Source organism: Sinohyriopsis cumingii, chromosome 16 (genome assembly GCF_028554795.1).
Source record: "Sinohyriopsis cumingii isolate HCF-2022 chromosome 16, ASM2855479v2, whole genome shotgun sequence".
In the NCBI taxonomy this organism is placed as follows: Eukaryota; Metazoa; Mollusca; class Bivalvia; order Unionida; family Unionidae; genus Sinohyriopsis; species Sinohyriopsis cumingii.
The window spans coordinates 67,923,890-67,950,781 of NC_142976.1; the positions used below are offsets into that span (position 1 = coordinate 67,923,890).

The 26,892-nt window shown below is 35.0% G+C and overlaps 1 protein-coding gene across 1 annotated transcript in view; it reads left to right on the top strand.

Annotated features, from left to right (window-relative positions):
* The window catches only part of LOC149780719 (RAB11-binding protein RELCH homolog), a 188,522-nt gene that overhangs the window by 58,903 nt on the left and 102,727 nt on the right, over nucleotides 1-26,892 (top strand). The window contains exons 18-24 of the mRNA XM_089937770.1: nucleotides 57-105; nucleotides 9,092-9,183; nucleotides 11,306-11,412; nucleotides 14,862-14,961; nucleotides 16,596-16,678; nucleotides 21,574-21,637; nucleotides 26,654-26,792. Coding sequence (XP_089793896.1) covers nucleotides 57-105; nucleotides 9,092-9,183; nucleotides 11,306-11,412; nucleotides 14,862-14,961; nucleotides 16,596-16,678; nucleotides 21,574-21,637; nucleotides 26,654-26,792 — 634 coding nt within the window. The remainder of the gene's footprint in view (nucleotides 1-56; nucleotides 106-9,091; nucleotides 9,184-11,305; nucleotides 11,413-14,861; nucleotides 14,962-16,595; nucleotides 16,679-21,573; nucleotides 21,638-26,653; nucleotides 26,793-26,892) is intronic.

Here is a 26,892-nt window from a genome sequence, read left to right on the forward strand (position 1 = left end):
TTTTATAAACAGTAGAAACAAAAAGATTTAAGATAAAATTACTATTTTTATTTCAGGTCAAATCTCGTTTTATTGATGTTTTAGTTATGCCAGATGATCATATCGGTAAGAATTGAACGTTCATTTATCTATGAATATTTGTAGGATTTTAACTGTACCAACCAGAAGAGCTTTTGGGATGACCTCTTGTCCATGGTCCCTGCATCCATACATTCATTAGTACAAGTTTTTTTTCTCACTGATATTCCTAAATTGGAGAATTGCCATGAAATTTTGCCAACACATTCTTCGTAGGGACTGTTTGGTGATGGTTGAACATCTTAATAATCTTGATATTACTATTACTACGATGTCTAGTTGATCCTAATAATAATGGTGCCACTTGGACATCCAATTTGACCACCATGATGACCATCTTGAAAATATTGTTATCCTAACTCTTCAAATGGATGGTCATATTAGCATGAAGTTTTCATTGAAAGACTGTTTATGATGTCTGGTTGGTCCTAAATAAAGATGATGCTGATCTGACATTCAGTATGGCCACCACAGCAACCATCTTGAAAATCTTATGGCTACTTCAGCTGAATGGAAAGTCGCTTTAGCATGGGGTTTTCACAGGAAGACTTCTTATGGTGTCTGGTTGGTCTAAGTGAAAGTTGTGCTGGTGTAATTGCTAAAAGTCTTGTCATAGTTGGTCTTAAATGAAAATGGTGTTGATCTGACATCCAATATAATGGCTATCACAGTGGCTATCTTGAAAATTTTGTTACTGCTACATCTCCTAGATGATGAGACATAATGACATCGGAATTTCACCAGAGGACTTTTTATGATGTCAGGTTGGTACTAAATGAAAATGATGCCTGTTTGAAAAACCATTATTGCCATCATGGCATCCATCTTGACAATCTTGTTGATGCTATTCCTTCTAATGGAAAATTGTTTCCACATGAGGTTTTTGCCAGAAGACTAATTATGAGATCTGTTTGGTCCTAAATGAAATGTTGCTGATCAGACCTTGGATATGACAGCCATCCTGAAAATCATGTTATGGCTACTTCTTTTAAATGGAAATTCATATCAGCATGGGGTTATGGAGTTTAGTTAGTCCTAAATAAACATTATACCAATCTGACATCCACCATGGTGTCATCTTGAAATTCTTTTTATTGCTAGTCCTTCAGACTATATCGTAATATTCACATATGGTTTTCAAATAGAGACTTAGAATAACTCATTGGTCCTAATTGCAAATGGTGCAGTTTTTATACCAAACATGACCACTGTGACAGCCATCTTGAAAAAATTTGTATCACTACTTTTGCTGAATGGATGGTCATATTGGCATGGGATTTTCATGAAAAGTCTTCTAATGATGTCAGGCTTGTCCTAAAATACAGCACAGCAGCTAATTTCAAAATTTTATAGCTCAGGAATATCAGGTTGATTTCATCACTCAGGAGTTCAAAAGAAGAAATAGTCTTCTCTTGAATTCCTGGAAATTCTTTTCACACAGAGTGTCAGTCCCATCAAAGGTCTCATTTTTGATGTTGCTGTTTCTGCAAATTTCAAAACTTGAAAGGAATTTCCCTAAGAAAAACTACTTTTTCATGTGGATTTTTTCATGAAATATAACCATTGCAATAAAATGTCTGTCCTAAGTAGAAACAAATTTCATTCAACCTTTAATGGTTAACAGCATTTGGTTTGTATTAGTTCATGTCGAAATATGGAGGATAGGTAACTTTCTTTTTATTTTTCTTTATTTTATTATGAATTGGAGTCAGAATAAAGCTCTACTTTTTCCTCTTATGGTAATTGGAACAGTGTAACATTGCATTTGTAACAAGCCCCAATGTAGAAAGCCTACAGTCCAGTGGCCCATAATAAATTAAAAAGATTTCTGTGAATGTAATAAATTGTTGTCACTTATGCATGATTTTATGTAGAATATGAAAGGAAATATTTATATTTTTTGTAAAAGTTCACAACATGATAATTCCAGGCAAGTAGAACATTTAGGCATTTTTCCATTCATGAATTCAAAACAATTGACCTATCAAGAAAACACAGAATAATATGGCCAACTCATTGGCATAGCACATCACATACAAATTCTAAGTATTTTATGGCAATATTTCCAGCATGTGAATTAAGACTAATTTTTTTTAGTGTATACTGAAAATTTCATCAAAATTGTTTTGAATAATGTTTTATAGTGGTAGTTGGCTTGGTGATGGACATTCAGCCTGAATGTCTGATGAACTTCCAATGTACCTGTAATCATTGGATGCCTCACACCTTTGTCAGTGATAGTATTGGAATGCAGTGCTTTGGTATTGGTATATGTTAGTGTTTTCATGACATATGGCATCACATTATAATTAAGGATTCTTAGTAAAACTTTGGTATCTCAAACAATAGTCACTTGAATAATTACATCACTAGAATGACTTACCCCTAAATCCGTCTCTACATGTAACCACAAAAACCCCAAGACAACCAAAAACTGATACAATGATTTGGTCCAACTGCATTTGAAATTTTTGCTGGTCTGTTATATTTGATTCAGGCTGTGCTAGACTGGTCTGTTATTTTTGATTCAGGCTGTGCTAGACTGGTCTGTTATTTTTTATTCAGGCTGTGCTAGACTGGTCTGTTATTTTTGATTCAGGCTGTGCTAGACTGGTCTGTTATTTTTGATTCAGGCTGTGCTAGACTGGTCTGTTATATTTGATTCAGGCTGTGCTAGACTGGTCTGTTATATTTGATTCAGGCTGTGCTAGAAGATGCAGTGCTCCTTTATATTCTGACCAGGTTGTTTTATACCATAATAATGGTATCAAGGCTGAATATTTACACATGCAAATGGCTTAATTTATTTTATAGCCTGTAAATATTTACAAAATATTTAAATGCATAAATGAACATACATATGGCTCTCACTGATGCATGAACTACCCATTCTATATATTTCCACATCTTTGCTTATTGTTTAGTAGAACTTTTGTGTCAACTCTTTTAATAAAATGTGTATCTATGATTTTCACATCGAATGATGTATCATTAGGAAAAAAACAGAAGTTGACAATAATTGATCACAGCTTAAATGACACAACATTACACATTAGATTGACTTAATGATAATGCATACAAAACTTTCTTTCATCTAGAGTGGTTACTGTTAAACATGTTTGTTAGCAGAACCTTTGATTAGTAAAATTTTATTTTAAAGACTGTTTCAGGTTTGTTAGAAACTGCATAATCTCTCAGTCATTGTAGAGCCTTCAGAACGTTCCATGCACATGTCTAGGCAGTATATCTGGTTCCATTATAAACATTTTCACCATGTACGTAACTATATGCAATAGTAGGGAAAATATCATTACAATCCTGGGGATCTACTGAAACTGTCAGATGCATTCAACTAAGACATGTCTTACAAACTGTCAGATATATTCAACAAAGACATGTCTTACAAACTCTGATATGTTCAACAAAGACATGTCTTACAAACTGTCAGATATATTCAGCAAAGATATGTCTTACAAACAGCCAGATATATTCAAGAAATCAGTCTTACAGACAAAATACTGTCATATTAAGAGGTAAAGGACACAGTGTAGATAAAACAGTTGCATGTTGAGTGAGGTTCATCATACACATCATCATGGATGCCAGCTGTTTAGTGCACCTAGTGGGCAGAAGGCTGTAAAGTTTAGCTTTTTCTTACTTGGGTAATGCTCAAGACTTATATGACCGTCAGTTTTGTCTTGCTTATGTACTGTTCATGGCTTATATGACCTTCAGTTTTGTCTTACTTGGGTACTGTTCATGGCCTATATGACCATCAGTTTTGTCTTACTTGGGTACTGTTCATGGCTTATATGACCATCAGTTTTGTCTTACTTGGGTACTGTTCATGGCTTATATGACAGTCAGTTTTGTCTTACTTGTGTACTGTTCATGGTTTATATGACCTTCACTTTTGTCTTACTTGTGTACTACACATGGCTTTTATGACCATCAGTTTTGTCTTACTTGTGTACTGTTCATGGCTTATATGACCATCAGTTTTGTCTTGTGTACTGTTCATAGTTTATATGACAGTCAGTTTTGTCTTGCTTGTGTACTGTTCATGGTTTATATGACCTTCACTTTTGTCTTACTTGTGTACTACACATGGCTTTTATGACCATCAGTTTTGTCTTACTTGTGTACTGTTCATGGCTTATATGACCATCAGTTTTGTCTTGTGTACTGTTCATAGTTTATATGACAGTCAGTTTTGTCTTGCTTGTGTACTGTTCATGGCTTATATGACCTTCAGTTTTGTCATACTTGGGTGCTGCTTATGGCTTATATGACCAGTTTTGTCTTACTTGTGTACTGTTCATGGCTTATATGACCATCAGTTTTGTCTTATTTGGGTACTGTTCATGGCTTATATGACCATCAGTTTTGTCTTGTGTACTGTTCATAGTTTATATGACAGTCAGTTTTGTCTTACTTGTGTACTGTTCATGGCTTATATGACCATCAGTTTTGTCTTACTTGTGTACTGTTCATAGTTTATATGACAGTCAGTTTTGTCTTACTTGGGTACTGCTCATGGCTTATACGACCTTCAGTTTTGTCTTACTTGTGTACTATTCATGGCTTATATGACCATCAGTTTTGTCTTACTTGTGTACTGTTCATGGCTTATATGACCATCAGTTTTGTCTTGTGTACTGTTTATAGTTTATATGACAGTCAGTTTTGTCTTGCTTGTGTACTTCTCATGGCTTATATGACCATCAGTTTTGTCATGTGTACTGTTCATGGTTTATATGACCATCAGTTTTTTCTTAATTGTGTACTAGACATGGCTTTTATGACCATCAGTTTTGTCTTACTTGGGTACTCTTTATGGCTTATATGACCATCAGTTTTGTCATGTGTACTGTGTTCATGGTTTATATGACCTTCAGTTTTATCTTACTTGGGTACTGTTCATGGCTTATATGACAGTCAGTTTTGTCTTATTTGTGTACTGTTCATGGCTTTTATGACCTTCAGTTTTGTCTTGCTTGTGTACTGTTCATGGCTTATATGACCTTCAGTTTTGTCTTATTTGGGTACTGTTCATGGCTTATATGACCATCAGTTTTGTCTTGTGTACTGTTCATAGTTTATATGACAGTCAGTTTTGTCTTATTTGTGTACTGTTCATGGCTTTTATGACCTTCAGTTTTGTCTTGCTTGTGTACTATTCATGGCTTATATGACCTTCAGTTTTGTCTTACTTGGGTACTGCTTATGGCTTGTATGACCTTCAGTTTTGTCTTACTTGTGTACTGTTCATGGCTTATATAACCATCAGTTTTGTCTTGCTTGGGTACTGTTCATGGCTTATATGACCATCCGTTTTGTCTTGTGTACTATTCATGGCTTATATGACCATCAGTTTTGTCTTGTGTACTGTTCATGGTTTATATGACCTTCAGTTTTGTCTTACTTGTGTACTATTCATGGCTTATATGACCATCAGTTTTGTCTTACTTGGGTATTGTTCATGGCTTATATGACAGTCAGTTTTGTGTTACTTGTGTACTGCTCATGGCTTATATGACCATCAGTTTTGTCTTACTTGTGTACTGTTCATGGCTTATATGACCATCAGTTTTGTCTTACTTGTGTACTGCTCATGGCTTATATGACCTTCAGTTTTGTCTTACTTGGGTACTGTTCATGGCTTTTATAACCATCAGTTTTGTTTTGCTTGGGTACTGCTTATGGCTTATATGACCATCAGTTTTGTCTTACTTGTGTACTGTTCATGGTTTATATGACCATCAGTTTTGTCTTACTTGTGTACTGTTCATGGCTTATATGACCATCAGTTTTGTCTTACTTGTGTACTGTTCATGGCTTATATGACCATCAGTTTTGTCTTACTTGTGTACTATTCATGGCTTATATGACCATCAGTTTTGTCATGTGTACTGTTCATGGTTTATATGACCTTCAGTTTTGTCTTACTTGTGTACTGTTCATGGCTTATATGACCATCAGTTTTGTCTTACTTGGGTATTGTTCATGGCTTATATGACAGTCAGTTTTGTCTTACTTGTGTACTGCTCATGGCTTATATGACCATCAGTTTTGTCTTACTTGGGTACTGTTCATGGCTTTTATGACCTTCAGTATTGTCTTGTGTACTGCTCATGGCTTATATGACAGTCAGTTTTGTCTTACTTGTGTACTGTTCATGGCTTTTATGACCTTCAGTTTTGTCTTGCTTGTGTACTGTTCATGGCTTATATGACCTTCAGTTTTGTCTTACTTGTGTACTGTTCATGGCTTATATGACCATCAGTTTTGTCTTGTGTACTATTCATGGCTTATATGACCGTCAGTTTTGTCTTGTGTACTGTTCATGGTTTATATGACCTTCAGTTTTGTCTTACTTGTGTACTGTTCATGGCTTATATGACCATCAGTTTTGTCTTACTTGGGTATTGTTCATGGCTTATATGACAGTCAGTTTTGTCTTACTTGTGTACTGCTCATGGCTTATATGACCATCAGTTTTGTCTTACTTGTGTACTGTTCATGGCTTATATGACAGTCAGTTTTGTCTTATTTGTGTACTGTTCATGGTTTTTATGACCTTCAGTTTTGTCTTGCTTGTGTACTGTTCATGGCTTATATGACCTTCAGTTTTGTCTTACTTTGGTACTGCTCATGGCTTATATGACCTTCAGTTTTGTCTTACTTGTGTACTGTTCATGGCTTATATAACCATCAGTTTTGTCTTGCTTGGGTACTGTTCATGGCTTATATGACCATCAGTTTTGTCTTGTGTACTATTCATGGCTTATATGACCATCAGTTTTGTCTTGTGTACTGTTCATGGTTTATATGACCTTCAGTTTTGTCTTACTTGTGTACTGTTCATGGCTTATATGACCATCAGTTTTGTCTTACTTGGGTATTGTTCATGGCTTATATGACAGTCAGTTTTGTCTTACTTGTGTACTGCTCATGGCTTATATGACCATCAGTTTTGTCTTACTTGGGTACTGTTCATGGCTTTTATGACCTTCAGTTTTGTCTTGTGTACTGCTCATGGCTTATATGACAGTCAGTTTTGTCTTACTTGTGTACTGTTCATGGCTTTTATGACCTTCAGTTTTGTCTTGCTTGTGTACTGTTCATGGCTTATATGACCTTCACTTTTGTCTTACTTGTGTACTGTTCATGGCTTATATGACCATCAGTTTTGTCTTACTTGTGTACTGTTCATGGCTTATATGACCATCAGTTTTGTCTTACTTGTGTACTGTTCATGGCTTATATGACCATCAGTTTTGTCTTGTGTACTGTTCATGGCTTTTATAACCATCAGTTTTGTTTTGCTTGGGTACTGCTTATGGCTTATATGACCATCAGTTTTGTCTTACTTGTGTACTATTCATGGCTTATATGACCTTCAGTTTTGTCTTGTGTACTGTTCATGGCTTATATGACCATCAGTTTTGTCTTACTTGTGTACTCTTCATGGCTTATATGACCATCAGTTTTGTCTTACTTGTGTACAGTTCATGGCTTATATGACCTTCAGTTTTGTCTTGTGTACTGTTCACGGCTTATATGGCCTTTAGTTTTGTCTTACTTGGGTACTGCTCATGGCTTATATGACTGTCAGTCATGGTGGTCTGATATTATGTGTCCAGTTTACCCGCATTGGAAGAATCCTTATTCCCTCTAGGGTGGCTATGGTAGATATGTTAGTTTACTCTTGTTTAGGGAAGAATCCTTGTTCACTCCAGCGTGACCATGGTAGATAATGGTGGTTTACTCTTGCATAGGGAAGAATTCATATTCCCTCCAGGTTGACCATGGTAGATGTAGCTTTTTACTCTTATATGAGAAAGAATCCATATTCCTTCCAGGGTGACTATGGTAGATATGGCAGTTTACTCTTATATGGGGAAGAATCCATATTCCTTCCTGGGTGACAATGGTTGATGAAGTGGTTTATGCTTGTATAGGGCAGAATCCTTATTATCTCCAGGGTGACTATGGTAGATATGGTAGTTTACTCTTGTATAGGGAAGAATGCTAATTCCCTCCAGGGTGACTATGGTAGATATTGTGGTTTACTCTTGTATAGGGCAGAATCCTTATTCCCTCCAGGGTGACTATGGTAGGTATTGTGGTTTACTCTTGTATAGGGCAGAATCATTATTTCTTATAGGGTGACTATGGTAGATATGGTGGTTTACTCTTGTATAGGGCAGAATCCTTATTCCTTCCAGGGTGACTGTGGTAGATATGGCAGTTTACTCTTATATGGGGAAGAATCCATATTCCTTCCTGGGTGACTATGATAGATGAAATGGTTTACACTTGTATAGGGCAGAATCCTTATTCCCTCCAAGGTGACTATGGTAGATATGGCAGTTTACTCTTGTATAGGGAAGAATCCTTATTCCCTCCAGGGTGGCAATTGTAGATATGGTGGTTTACTCTTGCATAGGGAAGAATCCTTATTACCTCCAGGGTGACCATTGTAGATATAGGTGGTTTACTCTTGTATAGGGCAGAATCCTTATTCTCTTCAGGGTGACCATGTTAGATATGGTGGTTTACTCTTGTATAGGGAAGAATCCTTATTCCCTTCAAGGAGACTATGGTAGATATTACCACTTCATCTTACCTCCTCTCCTAATGTTAATGTGATTGGGGAATGCATTCAAAGGAGCAAACTTACATTTTTAGTAAATTATGTTTCTCAAAAATATTCACCTGATCACATTACTGCAAAAGTCTACCACACCTTGCAAATGTGAGTATCCTCATTGGGGTATTGCTCAAGCTGAAGATGGTCAACAACCATAACTACTTAGTGCTGGTGGGGGAAGGTAACTGGAATGATTGGGAAGAGTTTCTTGTCTTTGTCTATATGGAAGACAACATTTTTATCTTACAGTGATTGCTGGATTTAAGAGGTGGCAGAGCTTTTTCCTAATGTTATTGTAGTCAGGCATGTATGCTCATAGAAAAATGATTAATTTAAAAAAATTGCTTTCTCTTTCAGATTCAAGGGTTAATTTTCAGCATAATGATTCACTCCTTACTACATGTGTTGTCCCAGTGTATGCCACAGGTGTCCTTAGTGCTTTTAACTTGGTATGTACTGTAAACCACAGAAATTCCATAAAAATTATATTTTTCTTGAATTCTTAGTTAAACATGCATGTATCACCTGAAAGTATCGTATGCAGACACAGAAGTCACAAAATGCAGCACTGCTTATCAGTGTTACAAAAGTTTTCTTTTTAATAATTTAAATAAATTGTTAAAAATCTTAGTATGATTTAAGTACTTTGATAGTTATGAATACTTGTAATTTTTTCATGTTAAACATGTTACGACTCTATGGTCTTAAACTAACAGAAAAGAGTGAAAACCAAGTTTTGTAAAATTCAACAAATAATTTATTCCCTAAAATAAAAAATGAAAATTTAAAAGGAACTTGCATTATTGTGAATTAAATCGCTTATAGTCTTAAATGATCTGTCATGTGTCCAGCTGAATTCCAGTGGTGTTCTGGATGAATTCCAACCTGATTTTAATATATGGGGTGAGTTATTCTTTAGCAAACAAGATTTATATAAAAAGCTAAGATGCAATAACAGAACCAGGATGAGGGGAATTTTCCCCATCAAATTCATAAACAACTTTTTGAACATTCTTAATTTCTGAAAAAAATTAGACCTTGAACTCAACAGCTGTAAACACGTTTATATCCATGTAATTATGCTCTTAAAATAAAATCTAAAATCATAGACAAGAATTAGGTATGTAATAGAGTGCAACCCCACTATAACGCGCCCCACTATAACGCAAATTCAGATATAACGCAGTAGTTGTGTGGCTTCCGAAATTTCTTATATTCATTCACACATGAAAAAATATTTTTTGTTCAAAGTACATGAAATAGTGTATAACAAATTTATTATCATTATGGGGAAAAGATCGTATATCAATTCGAATTTAATATGATCGTGGAGTGGTTCTTGAAATTTGTAATATGTGTATTTTTCTTGTACTGGGAATTTGTTTTCCTTCTTTTAAGTATGAGAAATAGTGTGGAAAATGTTTATTATCATTTTGGGGAAGAGTTTGCATATAAATTTTTAATATAATATGATCGTGGTATAGCTTCTGAAATTTAACAATATCACCAGGTTCTTGAAGTGTTATGCCAAAATAAACATTATCAGAAATATTACTTATTACTGGTCCATGAGTAAAGCCAGTAAGTCGTCTTTGTGATTGTCTTCAATTAATTCTATATAAAGTTGTTGCTAAAACAATAGCCAGGGCCCCGAGTGGCCGAGTGGTCTAAAGCACTCTCCGTTATGGATCACTGCCCTCTCACGTCTGTCTGCGTGGGTTCGAGCCTTGGGTTTAGCCTATGTGGGTATGTAAGAAAGCTTGCCAGTAGCTTCTCGAGGGTTGGTGGTTCTTTTCGGGGATTTCCCGGGTTCTTTCTCCACCATTAATACTGGCTGCCATGTAAAGCCTATCATGTGATGAAAAATGGCATTAAACCCTACAACAACAATAACAACAGTCCCTAATCTACTACCAAGAGAAACATCTTTATGATAAATAGAACTCAACTAACGCATGACATCCAAGCAAACCTAACATTTTCATTTTGTTTTGTAATTTTTTGTAACCTTATAATTGTATATGTTTTAACATTTTATCTGATATTGTAAAGCACTTAGAGCCTCAAAAGACTAGGTGCATTACTAAGTCCATATTATGATTATTATTATTATTATTATTATTATTATTATTAATATTATTATCAACATTTGCAGGATTAAAATCTTTGTTATACTGTTGGAAACCTTTGCACCATTGTGAAATTGATATTTTATGTTACATAGTACTACTGGGAATTACAACTTTTGCATTTTTGTTGGACAGAATTTTCCAAAGCATGTTAGAATGGACTTTTATGCCTTGTTGAAGCTTATAGGAAATTAATATTAGCTTTACTGTAACAGTTGCAAAGATCCATTTTACTGGTTCTGTTGAGTCCTTGCTAGTAATAATACATTTTCGACAGTAAAACCACCATAAACATCATCATGTGTTTGTCAGACACATGACTGTTCCACCCTAATTTGACTTACAATATGTTATGAGAATGATTTTGGCTGGATTAAAAGAGTTTGACTCTATTTTGATTGATGACATATTCATTATAATTTTATTGTTCTTCACTGTGTAGGAAGAAGACCGTAAGCAGTTGTCACAATTTTTACAGGAAGTTCTGTGTTCACTGTCAATTTACCAGGCTCCGTTGGATAGTTTACGCACCACCATCTCAGAATTAAGGTATGCACATCCCTACTGTATCTTCTGGATTATTCCGCTTAAGATCAGCTTCATTTTCTTGGCCAAAAATACAAGATGTAAATATTATTGTTTGTTTTGTTTACAATAGAATGCTATTTATGATTTGTGAAGAACGGTCAAATCCCCACACCTAGCTCTTTTATATTAATTATAATATTTTATTTTAAAAATGTTAGGCATATCACTAATATGTATCAGTCTTTCAGAAGATTTTATAAAGGAGATTTTATTATGACGGCCAAAGGCAAACAAATGACTTGCAAAATATTTCTCCCTTAACTCAAAAAATATTTGTACAAAGTCTAACTTATGAAATCCATTCATTTTTTTAAGAGCCTAAGATAAGAGATTCTTTCATTTAAGAAATTCATTCATTTTTGGGCGTAAGTAAGAAATGTATTCATGTTTAGTCTTAAGTTCAAAATTCATTCATTTTTAAAGTCAATTTAAGAGATTCATTCATTTTTAAAGTCTGTGTAAGAGTCATTCATTTTATTCATACGTAAGAGTCATTCATATTTAGTTATATGTAAGGAGTCATTCATTTTTAAAGTTAGTGTAAGAGATCCATTCACTTTTGAAGTCTTATGTAAGAGAGCATTTCATTTTTAGTCAATGTAAGAGTCATTTGTTTTTAGTCAGTGTAAGAGGCATTCATTTTTAAAGTCGTATGTAAGAGAGCGTTTCATTTTTAGTCAGTGTAAGAGTCATTAATTTTTAGTGTAAGAGTCATTTTAAAGTCTTATGTAAGTCATTCATTTTTAGTCATTGTAAGAGTCATTCATTTTTAAAGTCTTATGTAAGTCATTCATTTTTAGTCAGTGTAAGAGTCATTCATTTTTAAAGTCGTATGTAAGAGAGCATTTCATTTTTAGTCATTGTAAGAGTCATTCATTTTTAAAGTCTTATGTAAGAGAGTCATTCATTTTTAAAGCCTTATGTAAGTCATTTATTTTTAGTCAGTGTAAGATTTATTCATTTTTAAAGTCTTATGTAAGAGAGTCATTCATTTTTAAAGTCATTGTAAGAGTCATTCATTTTAGTCATATGTAAGAGTCTTACATAAGAGAGTAATTAATTTTAGTTTTGTCAGAGTGATCCTCAAAAGCCTTGAAAAACCTAAAATTTCATTTTGACCTTAGAAACCTAAGTAAAAACCTGAAAAACTGAAGGAAACCTAAATAAATTAAAAGACTTAGAACTTTGAAAAAAATGTTGAAAATCTAATACTTTGTTTGCACATAGTTTTTCATTAGGCTTAACTAGGGGACGATAAAGTGTACAATTTAAAGACATCTGGTCATTTAAATTATTTATTAATTTTCACTTTATCTTTAGTTTCATTTTATTTAGAAACAAACTCGGAGCATACTTTATGAAATTTTTCATAAATTGTAAGCTTGCGATGGCGATATCTGGTAACTGCTTTGTGTCTTGAATCTCAAAAAAATCTAAAACCTTGAAAAAAATCTTAAAATATGCCTTTCAAATTATAAAATTTAATTTCACTAATAACCCTGTATTGTGTAAAAGAACCATTCATTTTAGTTTTATGTAGGGTTGCAATGATACGCCCTAAACCGTATTGTGATATATTGCAATATATCAAACCCATATTACAATACATACTGCAGTACAGTAACACTGAGTGAAAACAATAAAATACTAGCTATAGCATTTTACCACTTGAAAAATACAACATCTCTAAGTGATGTTACCTTGTAAGACTTCAAATGACACTGCACATTTTGTTTTTTTTGTTGGAAATAATTTCAAACTCATTTCAAGTGATCAATCGAACACTGTTACTGTTTTTTGGGATGAATGTAATCTAATTAAACTACCTTAAATTAGCATAGTCATTCACAAATGTGACTAAAGATAGCAAGACAACCAAGCAAATACTTGACACAAAATTCTTTTTCACAGACACATTTTATTAATGAGTAGCTAATTTCAGAGTTTTTAATAATATGTAATTATTGAATTGGCATTCAGAGATTTCCTCATGGATGAGAAAAAGTTTCACTGTTACTTGCAATGAAATCATGGCATCAGTATTTTACTAATAGAACAATAAAAAAATTAACTTTGACAACGAGGGCTGTTTCACAAACTCAATATTCTCTTTTTTAATAAAAGGAATCTTGTTTGGTTGTGAATTTGAATCAATAGCTAGTCTGGTTCCCTGTTTAGTGTTGTACTGCATTCCACTATAGTGGAGAGCAAAACAGGAAATATTTGGTTCAGGGAACCAGACTATGCAGAAACAACATAAAGCAGTGATGTAATACACACTGTTTTCACATACACATGCTGGTTGTTGAAACCAGTTGGAATTATGTTAACAATTTCTCAGCAGTTGGGCATCTTTAAAATAGAGGTCATTTTTACATAAAAACAAATAACTTGGTTAGAAAAGTGCTTTATTGACAATTATTCCCACCATGATTTTAAAATAGAGCAAAATGCAGCCATTAAACAGACCAGTTGGCCCCCCCCCCCCAGTATTTTTGCTGTCCAGCAAGGATGGCATCATTTCATATTGTCATGGTGATCCCTTGATAACTCCCACCCTCTCATAGTGTGGACTATGATTTGGGACCCCATTGTGTGTGAGTTATCGAGGAGTGGTATATTTCACATGGAAAACATCTGATACAGCTCCTGTTTGCTTAAATGTTTTGCTTTCTTTTTATTCTTTGTAGCTAAAATATTGATCATAACAGTAGATGTTGCATGCTTTTTTGTATATACGTTCTGGGCATTGGATAAAAAAATTTTTTTTATAGAGGAATTGATACATTTACAAAACAGACATTTTAATATAGATCATTTAGTGTCTTTATGAACAGGACATAAATATCTAAGGGAAAGTGAAGTTGATTAATTATTTTTAATTTGTAAAACATCCCCTGGTCTTGACTTGCCAACGCCCAATTTAACTTTGCCAGAATAATGATACTGTCCATTGCATTTTACATTCTCTTGCAATCTCATGCTAAGCGTGCATCTAGGAAACCAAAAGAAAATATGGTTCTTGAATTAGATTGGAAGTATTGTGCCGTATACAGAGATTTGTAGCATGAAAGCATGACCTAGAAAAAAGGTGCGGTGCAGAGAACCATATTGAGATATGTATTGCCAGAATAGAAAACAGCAATGTACTGGACCCCAGTATATCACACCCCTAGTCTTGTGTAACAGTTGAATAATCACAAATGGCCCGTAACATTTGTTATGCCATATAATCTCAAACAGCCCATAACATTTGTTATACCATTCTATACCAAACAGCCCATAACATTTGTTATACCATTCTATACCAAACAGCCCATAACATTTGTTATAACATGTTACTGACAATGCTGTTTGATAACTCGGTCAGGTGCCACACTTTATAACACTATGATTTTTTTTACTTGCAGTACCAATCAAAGTAATCATGACTTATTGCTTGGGGTGTTATGGGATGGAGTAGTCCACACATCCGCTCAAGTTAGAGCTACTGCAGCCAGGATGTTTGAGGTAATGAGTTAATGATTTAGGGATAAATACATGCTTTGGTACCAAATATACTCACATATAAGTTGAGTACAACTGCAAACAGCATAGACCCAGATCAGCCTTTGCATAATGTATGGCAGATCTGAGTCAGTGCTGTTATCAGTTGGATGAATTGTAATTAAGTATATATGATAAATTCTGATGTTTGCATGAATAGATGAGAAGAGTTCAAATACAAGTCTAACAGTGTCAGACTCAATCATCAGTTACATGTAATTTCTTTAAACATCTGGCGTCCAAAAGAGATTACAGTAAATTTTACAGTTTGTGCTTTTTGGACTTGATCATGATATAGAGCACTTACACAAATCAGCCCATCACAAGCATAGATATAAACAATACCTGTGTTGAATCAGCCCATCACAATCATAGATATAAGCAATACCTGTGTTGAATCAGCCCGTCACAAGCATAGATATAAACAATACCTGTGTTGAATCGGCCCATCACAAGCATAGATATAAACAATACCTGTGTTAAATCAGCCCATCACAGGCATGGATATAAACAATACCTGTGTTGAATCAGCCCATGACAGGCATAGATATAAGCAATGCCTGTGTTAAATCAGCCCATCACAGGCATAGATATAAACAATACCTATGTTGAATCAGCCCATCACAGGCATACATATAAACAATACCTGTGTTAAATCAGTCCATCAATGGCATATATATAAACAATACCTGTGTTGAATCAGCCCATCACAAGCATAGATATAAACAATACTTGAGTTGCATCAACCCATCACAGGCATATATATAAACAATACCTATGTTAAATCAGCCCATCACAAGCATAGATATAAACAATACTTGAGTTGCATCAACCCATTACAGGCATATATATAAACAATACCTATGTTAAATCAGTCCATCACAAGCATAGATATAAACAATACCTGCATTAAATCAGCCCATGACAGGCATAGATATAAACAATGCCTGTATTGAATCAGCCCATCACAAGCATAGATATAAACAATACTTGTGTTGATTCAGCCTATCAAATCCTATGTTGAATCAGCCTATCAAATCCTATGTTGAATCAGTCCATAAAATCCTATGTTGAATCAGCCCATAAAATTCTTATGTTTAAACCCAGTTGATATAGCAGAGTCAAAGCAGCCGGAATCAGTTTAATTATGTTAAGAACTGGGAGTAAACAGTATGATAAAAACTTGATGCCTTTCACATATATTTCATTCATCATAAATTTTTTGTTGTTTTGAGAAAGTTAAAGTTTGCAGTAATGAGATGATTGTGAAGGATGTTTTTATTTGTGGAAAACATGGCTTTTATATCTCTTATTAAGATATTTAGGACAATCTGAATTCTATGTTTACAACTCAATATAATGTGATGAATTTCTGCCATTTTGCATTACAGTAATCAGGTCAAACTAGCACAGTAAAGTGCTTCACACTTGACATGATTTTAATCATGTTTTTTTAATTTGAATCTTAATATAAGAATTATTTATGGACTTATTACTCAGATTCAGGGTATTTGTGGGCTCTTTTTGTACCTTCAAACAGTACGGTTAACAAGAAGGCATATTCTTATTTTCAAAATGCTCCTTTGTTCTCTTGACAGATCCTTGTGAAGTGCGTTAGTGAAGTTCTTGCTTCATCCAGGATAATCCCGGCTCTTGTTACTTTGTGCAATGACCCAGAAATGTAAGATTACAAACAAAATTATTTTTTGGTGTTGATTGGATAATGGCCTGAATGCATGTCTGTGATGCAAGAGATGTTATGAAATCTTTCTGTAGCATCACACCCAGTTATTATTATTAAAGACTATAAAGTCCTCAGATGAGACCGAAGAAAAAGTGGTCTTTCTTTCAGTGCTTGTCAGATTTTAAAGGAAGCTTAAAGTTATATGATGGCAGCTGTTGATACCAAGCCTGACAGTCTGACAGTGCCTTTTTATCTTTCGCTGAATGTACTTATGTCATCATCATCATCATCATCATCATCATCATCATCATCATCAGTCTCATGACCTAGTGTGGTCGTTGAGGCACTGTGCTGCTGAACATCTGACCAGTTCCCTCCACTTGTCTCGATCATGTGCCAATGCCTGTGTCTCCGCAAAACTTTTCCTGGTCCATTCTGTGATATTGTCAACCACTTTTTTCTCCGTCTACCTCGCCTTCTGCCACCCTGGACGCTGCCCTGCAGGACTGTTGTGGATAGACTGTTGGCTTATGTACTGTATTATATACACTACAGTGCGAAAGGTTTTGATTTTTATGAGGAGACAACTCTTTCCCAGAGGCTGTATAGGGTAAAATTTAGATAAAGATGAAAGTCATGGGTGTGGTATCAGATGCAAAGCCATGGATACTGTGTAGCAGTATTAGTAATATTCATCATGGCAGTACTTTAATAGATACTAACACACATGTACCAAAATTTTATCATTTCTTTCAAGTATGACTGACATTTATCATATTGACTTTCATTGAATTCCATTGAACATTTCTTTGAGTAATTTTATTATATACCCTTAGACTTAAGTGAAAGCAGAAGCCCGTTCCACTATGATGGCAGGACTAATAACCAAACTTTCTTGCTTATTATCCCCATGCTTTCAAAAAAGTCAAGGGATAATGTCATACTGTCCATCCATACATATGTGTTGTTGTATGCGTGTAACATCCTTGAAGTACTGTTGAAGCTAGATGCTTGAACTATGGGCATGTGATAGCCATATGGGTGTAGATTGTGTTAAAACTTTTAAAATTTTGATCTTGTCCCTGATGGTGGGGCTAGAGTGGTAGGGTGATTGTACATCAATTCTAAATATCTCCCAAGTTGTTTGTCATTATGTATGATAATTGTTATTGTTTGAGCAGCGACCTAAGTGTCAACACATACATGACTGGGACCCAAGGGTCATGCCCTAAAGGTCTATTGGTGCTTGCAGAAAATTATTCTTCAAGTCATAACAGAGAAACTAATGAGCTCTAATCCCTAAGACCATACATAAACTTAACTGACCATGAATAGACAGATTTATCCATGCAGCTGATATTGACCCCAGGGCTCATCCTTAACTAAGGGACATAGCCCCATAGTCATAACTTGAAAACTTTTGAGATTCCTACCCCATGACCATATATACAATTACTGGGTACAAATATACACATTTATACATGCAAATTATATTGGCTTCAGAGTCATCCCTTTCTTCCAAGGGACTTAACCTACTGGTATTAGTTTAGAAACTATAGAAATGCCCACCTTGTAATTTATGTACATACATACTGGGCATGCAGAGACAAATACACATAACTTTATTGACATTTGCCCTTGGCACAGTACATACCCTCAAGAATCTACACAAGAGGCTTGAGCTTTAGGTAGCAGGTCAAAATTGGAAAGTAAGAAAATGTGTTTTATGATCACTGAATTCTATTTAAGGAATATTCTTTTTTAGGAATTGTTGGAAGGGAAGGTTCAGGCATCTCCCATTTCTTAACGAAATGTTAATCTTGTAGCAGGTATAGGTTTGGTTAGTTTTACATCTAGGCAGCCTGCATGTTCGAATTTGAGCAGTTCCAAATATTTGAGACACCGTTTTTTGGTCGCTGACAGCAGTTTTTGGTGGAACCCCTGCTGCATATGTAGACCCACCAGCTGTTTTTGTTTTGCTGCAACCAATGAGCAAGATACAAGTATTGCTTTCTTCATGACCATGAACATAAAGATTTAGTCTTCTAAAGCCATGAACATGGGTATACATCACAGCCAATGTTTGCAGGCATGCAGTCTTATATTGTTCAATTGTTTGTAAGAGATCTAAATTTGGAGCACGTTCACAAGTAAAGTTTTTATAATCCATCACGGAAATTTTTTTCAAAGAAAAACATTTTATTGCATTATTTCCTATAAAAGAGAGTGGGTTACCCCTTTCCCTTCATCTGAGTTTGGCTATCATCTAGAAAACATGCTGTTTATCAGACCTGTCTGGGAATGGAAACCAGCTGACACAGCGAGTGACCCCTAACTCAACATTCATCACTGTTAATTACAGTCAAAGATGTCTACAGCAGCCACCCATGGTAAACGGTAAAAGTAGCCTTTGTAGACAGGTGACCTCTGAAGGCAGGTTCAGCTATCGAACTTGTACTATGAACCAGATAGCATTAGCATTATTATTAGTAGTAGTATCATTATTATTATATCACATGTATTATTATTAGCATTACCATTAATATTAGTAGTATCATTATTATTATATCATATGTATTATTATTAGCATTACCATTAATATTAGTAGTATCATTATTATTATATCACATGTATTATTATTAGCATTACCATTAATATTAGTAGTATCATTATTATTATATCATATGTATTATTATTAGCATTACCATTAATATTAGTAGTATCATTATTATTATATCACATGTATTATTATTAGCATTACCATTAATATTAGTAGTATCATTATTATTATATCACATGTATTATTATTAGCATTACCATTAATATTAGTAGTATCATTATTATTATATCACATGTATTATTATTATTAGCATTACCATTAATATTAGTAGTATCATTATTATTATATCACATGTATTATTATTAGCATTACCATTAATATTAGTAGTATCATTATTATTATATCACATGTATTATTATTAGCAGTAGTAGTTTGCTACCAGTGTATGCAAATTTAGTTGAGCTATTTAACAAAAAGAAAAGCAATAAAATTTAATACAAATAAGTTCCACACAATGATACAGTATCTTCACTTTGACTTGCCAATGGAAGAGTTGATATCTTCTCTCCTGTATAGAAATAACAGTTTGTGCATTTATCAGTACCATTTTGTGTGTTATAAAGCACTCTGATAATTTAAGTGCACCTCCTTGAAATCAAGAAAATTACTACTGTGTACATGCATTGATTTATACACCTCCCTCTCCCTCCTTCTCCCTCCCTCTCTCTTCCTCTCTCTTCCCCTCTCTCTCTCTCTTTCTCTCTCTCTCTCTCTCTCACACACACACACACTCAAACACATTTATCTCAGTATTAGTAGAGGCTCCTAAGTAAAATTACTAATTGACAACTGTAATTATGTAACACAAACTGACTTTTTGTTTGGGCAGTTGGTATAATTAGGCATAAAAACAGGTGTTCACACTCCAAATGATTGATGGATTAAGTTTTATTCAAATTCACTGAGATCAGGAGACACTCAGCTTTTGTTTGTGACCTTTGTTGATTAGAAAACAAAAACGAGTTTCCTGGGGCTATTGTTAGTCACACCGTAACCGTATGGGATATCAGTGGTGCAGTTTACTTCTACCCAGAGATCACATGTATTTCTATTTTTCATCCAAAACATTTAAACATTGATTCATATAATATACCTTTATATATACCATGCCTTGCTCAGGCAACAAAAGACATTTAATTTGATGTGGTCACTGCTGATATGCTCCAGTGACCATAGAAGGCAGGCAAAACCAGTGCTTGGTTAAGAAACATGGCCACCGACCATAGAAGAGAGGTGAACTACTGCTTGATTAAGACACACATGGTCACTGACTGTGGATGATGGGTGACCACTGATTACATGACATTTATATAGGAAGTTTGCCATAGAGAAATTAGAATGACCATTATGACCAGGTGACCGCTGAATTCAGGTAACTGTTAGGACAGGTTTGGCTGTAGTTATAAATAAGGTTTAATTGATCTTACTTGCACAAAAACCAACAGTCTGCTACAAACAATTACTGACCAGTCTGATGTCAGCATGATTGCTGATGAGATCTAATTAACTGCACACACTTTAGATGCTTATTGAGCTAACCATATTTTACTTAAAATTTGTGGGGCCCCGAGTGGCTGAGTGGTCTAAAGCACTCACCGTTCCGGATCACTGCCATCTCACCTCTGTCTGCGTGGGTTCGAGTCCAAGGCTCAGCTAGCGTGGGTACGTGAGAAAGCCTGCCAGTAGCTTCTCGTGGGTCGGTGGTTCTTCCCTGGGTTTTCCAGGGTTCTTCCTCCACCAGTTATACTAGCCGCCATGTATAGTCTATCTTGTGCTGAAAAATGGAGTTAAACCCTAGAACAACAACAACAACAACTTAAAGTTTGTAGTATCTAAAAGAATCATGGTCCAAATTTATGAATATTATCGGCCTTGTCATCAGCACTATTACACCAGGTAATTTCATCAACAAATTTTAAAAAATATATAAATGAATAAGCTTATGATTTAAAAGGAGAGAAAGGTTTTCTGTAGATTTTCTCAGTTAGCCTGCTATTAAGTATACCATGAGATTGACCAAAAGGTGTTGTCTAACTTATTTATAAGGTAACTAAGTTCCATTTACTTGACCAGTCTTACGTAGAATATGCTAGTTATCCCTTTCTTGTGACCAACCAGTATCAAACTTTACCCTTAAAGTACCCAAACATCAATAGACTCATTACAGAAGACACAAATTTTAATGTTACAGAGTATCCTTGAGTAGAGATTATTTTGTAACAGCATATCTCTTGGTCTTTAATTTCTGATAATTGCCGTTTTGTTTTTTCAGATCAGTAAGAACAGCCACAATTCCAGCTCTAGGAACTGTCATTGAATCTACACACACCAGAGAGGTAAGTTTGGCTTTCATGTAACTGATTTTACTGAGTGCTACAAGCATTTGTATAAAATATTTCATGTCAGACAGGAAGACCATAACACTTTGGTTGTACAGCACATTCTCAGTATGGCAGTGGTTTTTATGTGTCAGCCATTGCAAGAACTGGCCAAAGTATTTGAAGAAATAGAGACAAGAAAATTATGTGAGATAAATAGTTACTACTTCAGTGTCTTTTGATGTGCTGCATCTTTTTCATGACAAATTGTTTTAGTAAAATTATTGGCAGAAACTTGCTTTGAATCAGATGTTGTCATTTTGTAAAACATATACAATTCTAGATAAGCTTGGTCTCTAGTTTTGTTATAACAATATTTTTTGAAAACATTGTATAGTATGGAAGGTACTAGAGTAACGGCACTTTATCTCAGCTGGTTTCCTTGTCTAAGTAGGTTTGTTTTTGTTTTTTTAACACTTTAACCAGTTGTTTCTATCCGATGAGATTAAAGCTAGTGCAGAAAGGCATGAGGTTATGCAAATAACATCAATGTTGGGTGGTGAGACTAAATTCAAGAACACATTCTCAGTTTTATGATGAACAGCCTTGAAAATGGTGTAAAAATGAGAAATATGGAACAGCCAATCAGCTGATGACTGTCACAGCAGTTTCTCATTTGAATACATTCCCTGATTGTATTACAGTTAGGAATATAAGCCTGCTCCCTTCCAAATCCATCCCTACTTAAAGATGAAAATGAGTATTTCTTGTCTTTATTATGTAGACAAAGAACAGTAGCTCCTGTCCATTACTTCCACTAGCCACCACTAGGTGCACTTAGTGTTAAATTTTTGCTGTCGTAAGTCAACATTGTACAAAATTCCTGCTGTCAATCCATGCCGATACCAGTGCAAATTTTAACCATCCATCGAGAAATTTGGATTTGTATTGTATAATAAACATTCCTCTATAGTTTGTATAGAAAATTTTGTTTACAATATTTTGTAAATTGGTTATTTCATGGACTTTATCTATTTATACTGCATGGCACAATTTGCTCTCATTGAGACCTATTGTAATTGAGTTCTGTGCACATTGCCTAATGTTGCTCACCACATGAGTCAAGGGTTTTGTTTTAGGACTTATTAACATGCTGCATTGTTAATTTACACATTTTTTTGTTGTATTTTAAATATTGCAGTGAAACCTGTTGACGAAGGGTAATAAATTCAACAAGTTCAAAATCCAAGGAAGAAATGTACAAGTCATTCCTTGCATGTACAGAATGTACTTCAACACCATCATGCATTTTGTGTGCTGTATGGTCAGAAGCTATTGGTCTACAGTTTTTACAAAAGTCAACAAAGGCAAAGAAAGACAGTGACAACACAACATTTTAAATGCCTACAGCTAATAATGACACAGTGGGGAACATTCCCCCATTTTTAGGAAGCTCAAGTGGTGTAAGTACCCCGCACATGTCTGAGTATAGCCTTTGGGCCTGTAAGTTGGGGCTTATGGTTTTTTTTAATGAATCCAGTAGATCCATCCTATACTACTGTATCACAGTCACACACCATCTGCGATTGTCTAACATGTGAAACTGACTATCCAGCCAGTCCAGCATTCTTTATCCAGGATCTTGCTGAAAGATCCCTCCATCTTGTCAAGCCAATGGCTTCATCTTCCTACAGTTGCAGATACCATAATGATAGATTTGTTCATTCTATCATGTTATAACTACATACAGTTATAATTACATTATCTTTGTGATAGATCCATCCATCCAGCTATGCCAGTGGCATGATGGTTCTGGCACCAACTGGACTGCCTTCCACATGATCAGCAATTGTGTCGACCATATTCCTGGTGAACAAACCATCATCTGTACTGGTATGACACATTTGTCTGGCAGAGCCAGCTTACTGTTTGTTCACATATGACCAACAAGGAAGTTACCATGTTTTATATAGAGATAATGACATTACATCTCTATTCCACCTGCAATATCCCTTTTGAAACATCTCTGTTTTCTTTTGAGGTGGTAAAAGTCCAATCTTTACAGATCTAGTGTTTTGTCCACCTGGGTATGGAGTTTTAACCGATCTCAAATGTAAAGGTCAGACTTTTGCCACCTCAAAAGAAAACAGAGATGATTCAAAATGGATAGGAGACTGTTTCTGTCCTTGAGAAAAACAGAACTTACCATATGTTCTTGGAGGTGATCTTCCAGATTTCCCACCACTGCTGTAAAGGCAGTAAACCAGAACAGGGTAACAACAAAATTCATAATTTTGGTAAGGACCCAAGGTTGATATTTAGATCAAATGGAAGAACTAAAATGTTCCCTCATGTCTGTGTTGTACAGATCGTCAAACTGCCCGAGTTCATTTCCAACAGGACTTGGATTTCAGCGAGAGAGTTCTTGCAACTCAGGGATTATTCAATGTGCAGTGGATTTGATTTTGCTATGCCAACCTTGTATGCACCCGTTGTGAGTGGCTTTGATGGCTCAGTGGTGCCCTTTTTCCAGTCCACTTAATCGAAAAGTCATTATCATAAACAAAGTAGGATTTCCTGTATAATGACACAACCACAGTTGGCTCATGACAGGAATTCCTCTGGAGAAGGCCAAGCTGGAAGTGAAAGTGTACACATGCCAGTATGTATGATTGGGGACCTAACTTGTTGCCCAGCTTTGATACAGTCAGCAGTAGATGAAGATATGGGGAACTGCTTCATTACATCAACCTCCTGCAAATGAAGGTTATCATAAATGCCTTTCAGTTCTGGAAAGACCAACTCCATAGGAAGTTGGTCCTGATTATGTCTGACAACTCCGTAGCAATATTTTACCTCCTCAGATGGGAGCACCAAATTGCCCAATCCATGTGTTCTGATTGGGCAGTTTCTCTGTAGTTGTTGCCAACTTCAGATCAACATACAAATCAGACTCATTCCCAGCAGACTCAATGTCATGGCTGGCATTCTCTCCAGAAACTGTCAAGGTATTGATATGGAATGGTCCCTTCATCCATTGGTTTTTCATCAGATATATGCACTTTGGGAGCGTCCATTGATTGGTTGTTTTGTAATAAGGTGGAGCCAAAATTGCCCACCTTTGTGTCACAAGTTCTTTATGCACTGTCAGTCTGTCAGGATGGGTTATGGTCTTTGTCTCCCCCTCTTAGGTTATAGTGCTGAAAATAAAACAGAAAACAAGGGAACACAGTTGCAAGATAATTCTGATGGCCCCTCTCAAATGGGACAAGTACTGGGTCAACAGTCTACTTGATATGTGATATACATACCCAGGAAGATTATGGCCAAACCAAATCTTCTCAGACAGTCACGGTCACAGGTGTTCCATCCGAGACTAGACTGGCACCTATTCATTCCTGGTTCATGTGAGAGAAGAATTTAGATCTACAATTATGGAGAAAATCATAATATCTAGAAGGCCCACAACCCTGAAGTCTTGTGAGGGAAAGTGGTGTGATATCATAGACTGGTGCCAAGCCAATAACATCATCCTATTGAATGTCTCAATCCATCAACTTCATGACATTATTTTTCTCAGGCAGTATGAGGAGAAAGAAATGGCACCAATTAACATGAAAGGTTACCACTCCATGATATCTGTCACATTCATGCATCATGGCAGAAGAAATATTGGTCATGATAAAGATCTGTCACATTGTCTTGCTAGTTTTGATTTGAATTCAGATTATTATACTGTTTATAATGAAACCTGAACGGGGAGGCTGATATAATTTCAGCAGCTTAAAAAGAAATTTTTTTCTTCTAAAGTTTTACAATAATCAATTTGATTTAAGTTAGTACTTTGTTCAGATCTCTGCTGGATGTCAGATTGTTGATCTGAAATAAATGCTACAGACATTGAAATGACTAATTTTATCAGTGAAATGGGTAATTTTATGGGGTAATTTTATCAGTGAAATGGGGTAATTGTATCAGTGAAATGGGTAATTTTATCAGTGAAATGAAAACAAAATGCAAACAGAATGAAATGCAGAATGAATCCAATGATAACAAATAAAACATGATGCGTGATAAGTGAAAAGATAATCAAATGCAAATAGATTTTGAAACTGATACATGTTCAAGCTGCTGCTGGACTTTAATGAACAAAATCAATTTTTATTTCATAATCCAGGATAAGATTCTATACAGTGATGACAGCTTCTCCCCCCTAAGCAATGGTATTGTTCTTGTCTAGACAGACCTAATAGCACCTGCCATTGATATGAGATGACATCATCAACACTTGATGAATCTTTATTTGAATGAAATGAAATAAGAAATAAAATTTGCAAGTACTTCAGTTGTGATTGTGCTTGTTTTAATTTATTCTATAACTTCAGTCCTTCACACACTGATATGATATGTCTTTGTATGGCAGTATGTAGACTCATAAAAGTCCTTAAAAGTATGTAGACTCATAAAAGTCCTTAAAAGTACATGTATGTAGCATAGGACCTAATTAAAGACAATGGGATAGACATGAACAACAAAACTAACCTTTATTATAAACAATGAATACTTATTAAGGAATTTGTTTATTGGCAGGGTCAGTGAAATATGTGTGTTAATTTAGTGTTGTGTATTTGAGTGGCCATTTGTCTCTTTGCTTATTGAAGAAAATAAAAATCATAAAGTTTTCAGATTGGCAAAAACAACCTGTCATTAAGTGAATTTCACTTATATTTGAATATTCTGAAATAATTGTGACAAATAAACAATTTAAGAGGAAAGATAAATAACAAAAGGATAATACTGAAACAGAAGCTAAGAAATCTGGGACAGAAAGGGCCTTCATTCTGATACATTTAATAATAAAATGTATTTTATTATATGTTGCAACTTCTGGGATGCATAGTGACTTTATTTTTAATTTTCAGTTTATCAAATTTGGAAGCCTTGATTTTTTTAATTTTTTAAATTTTGTTTAACTGAAGTTCAGTATAAACATTTCCACTGTATTGTGTCATATTTTTGGCATATCTCTTGTAGGTGCTAGACCGTGTCTACATGCAGCTACAAACATTCCTTGATGATTCAATGTACAGGGAAGAACATGCTCTTCATCTAGAACTGCTCAGGACGTTTGCCCGTGTCGGACCTAATGCAGAACCAAAGTTCCGAGATGAATGTAAGTACAGTTATTATTTTTATAAGCTTCTGCTTCAATCACACTGTTTCCATTGCAGAGGCAAAAGTCTCAGATTGAGCTTGACAAATTTGGATTTCCA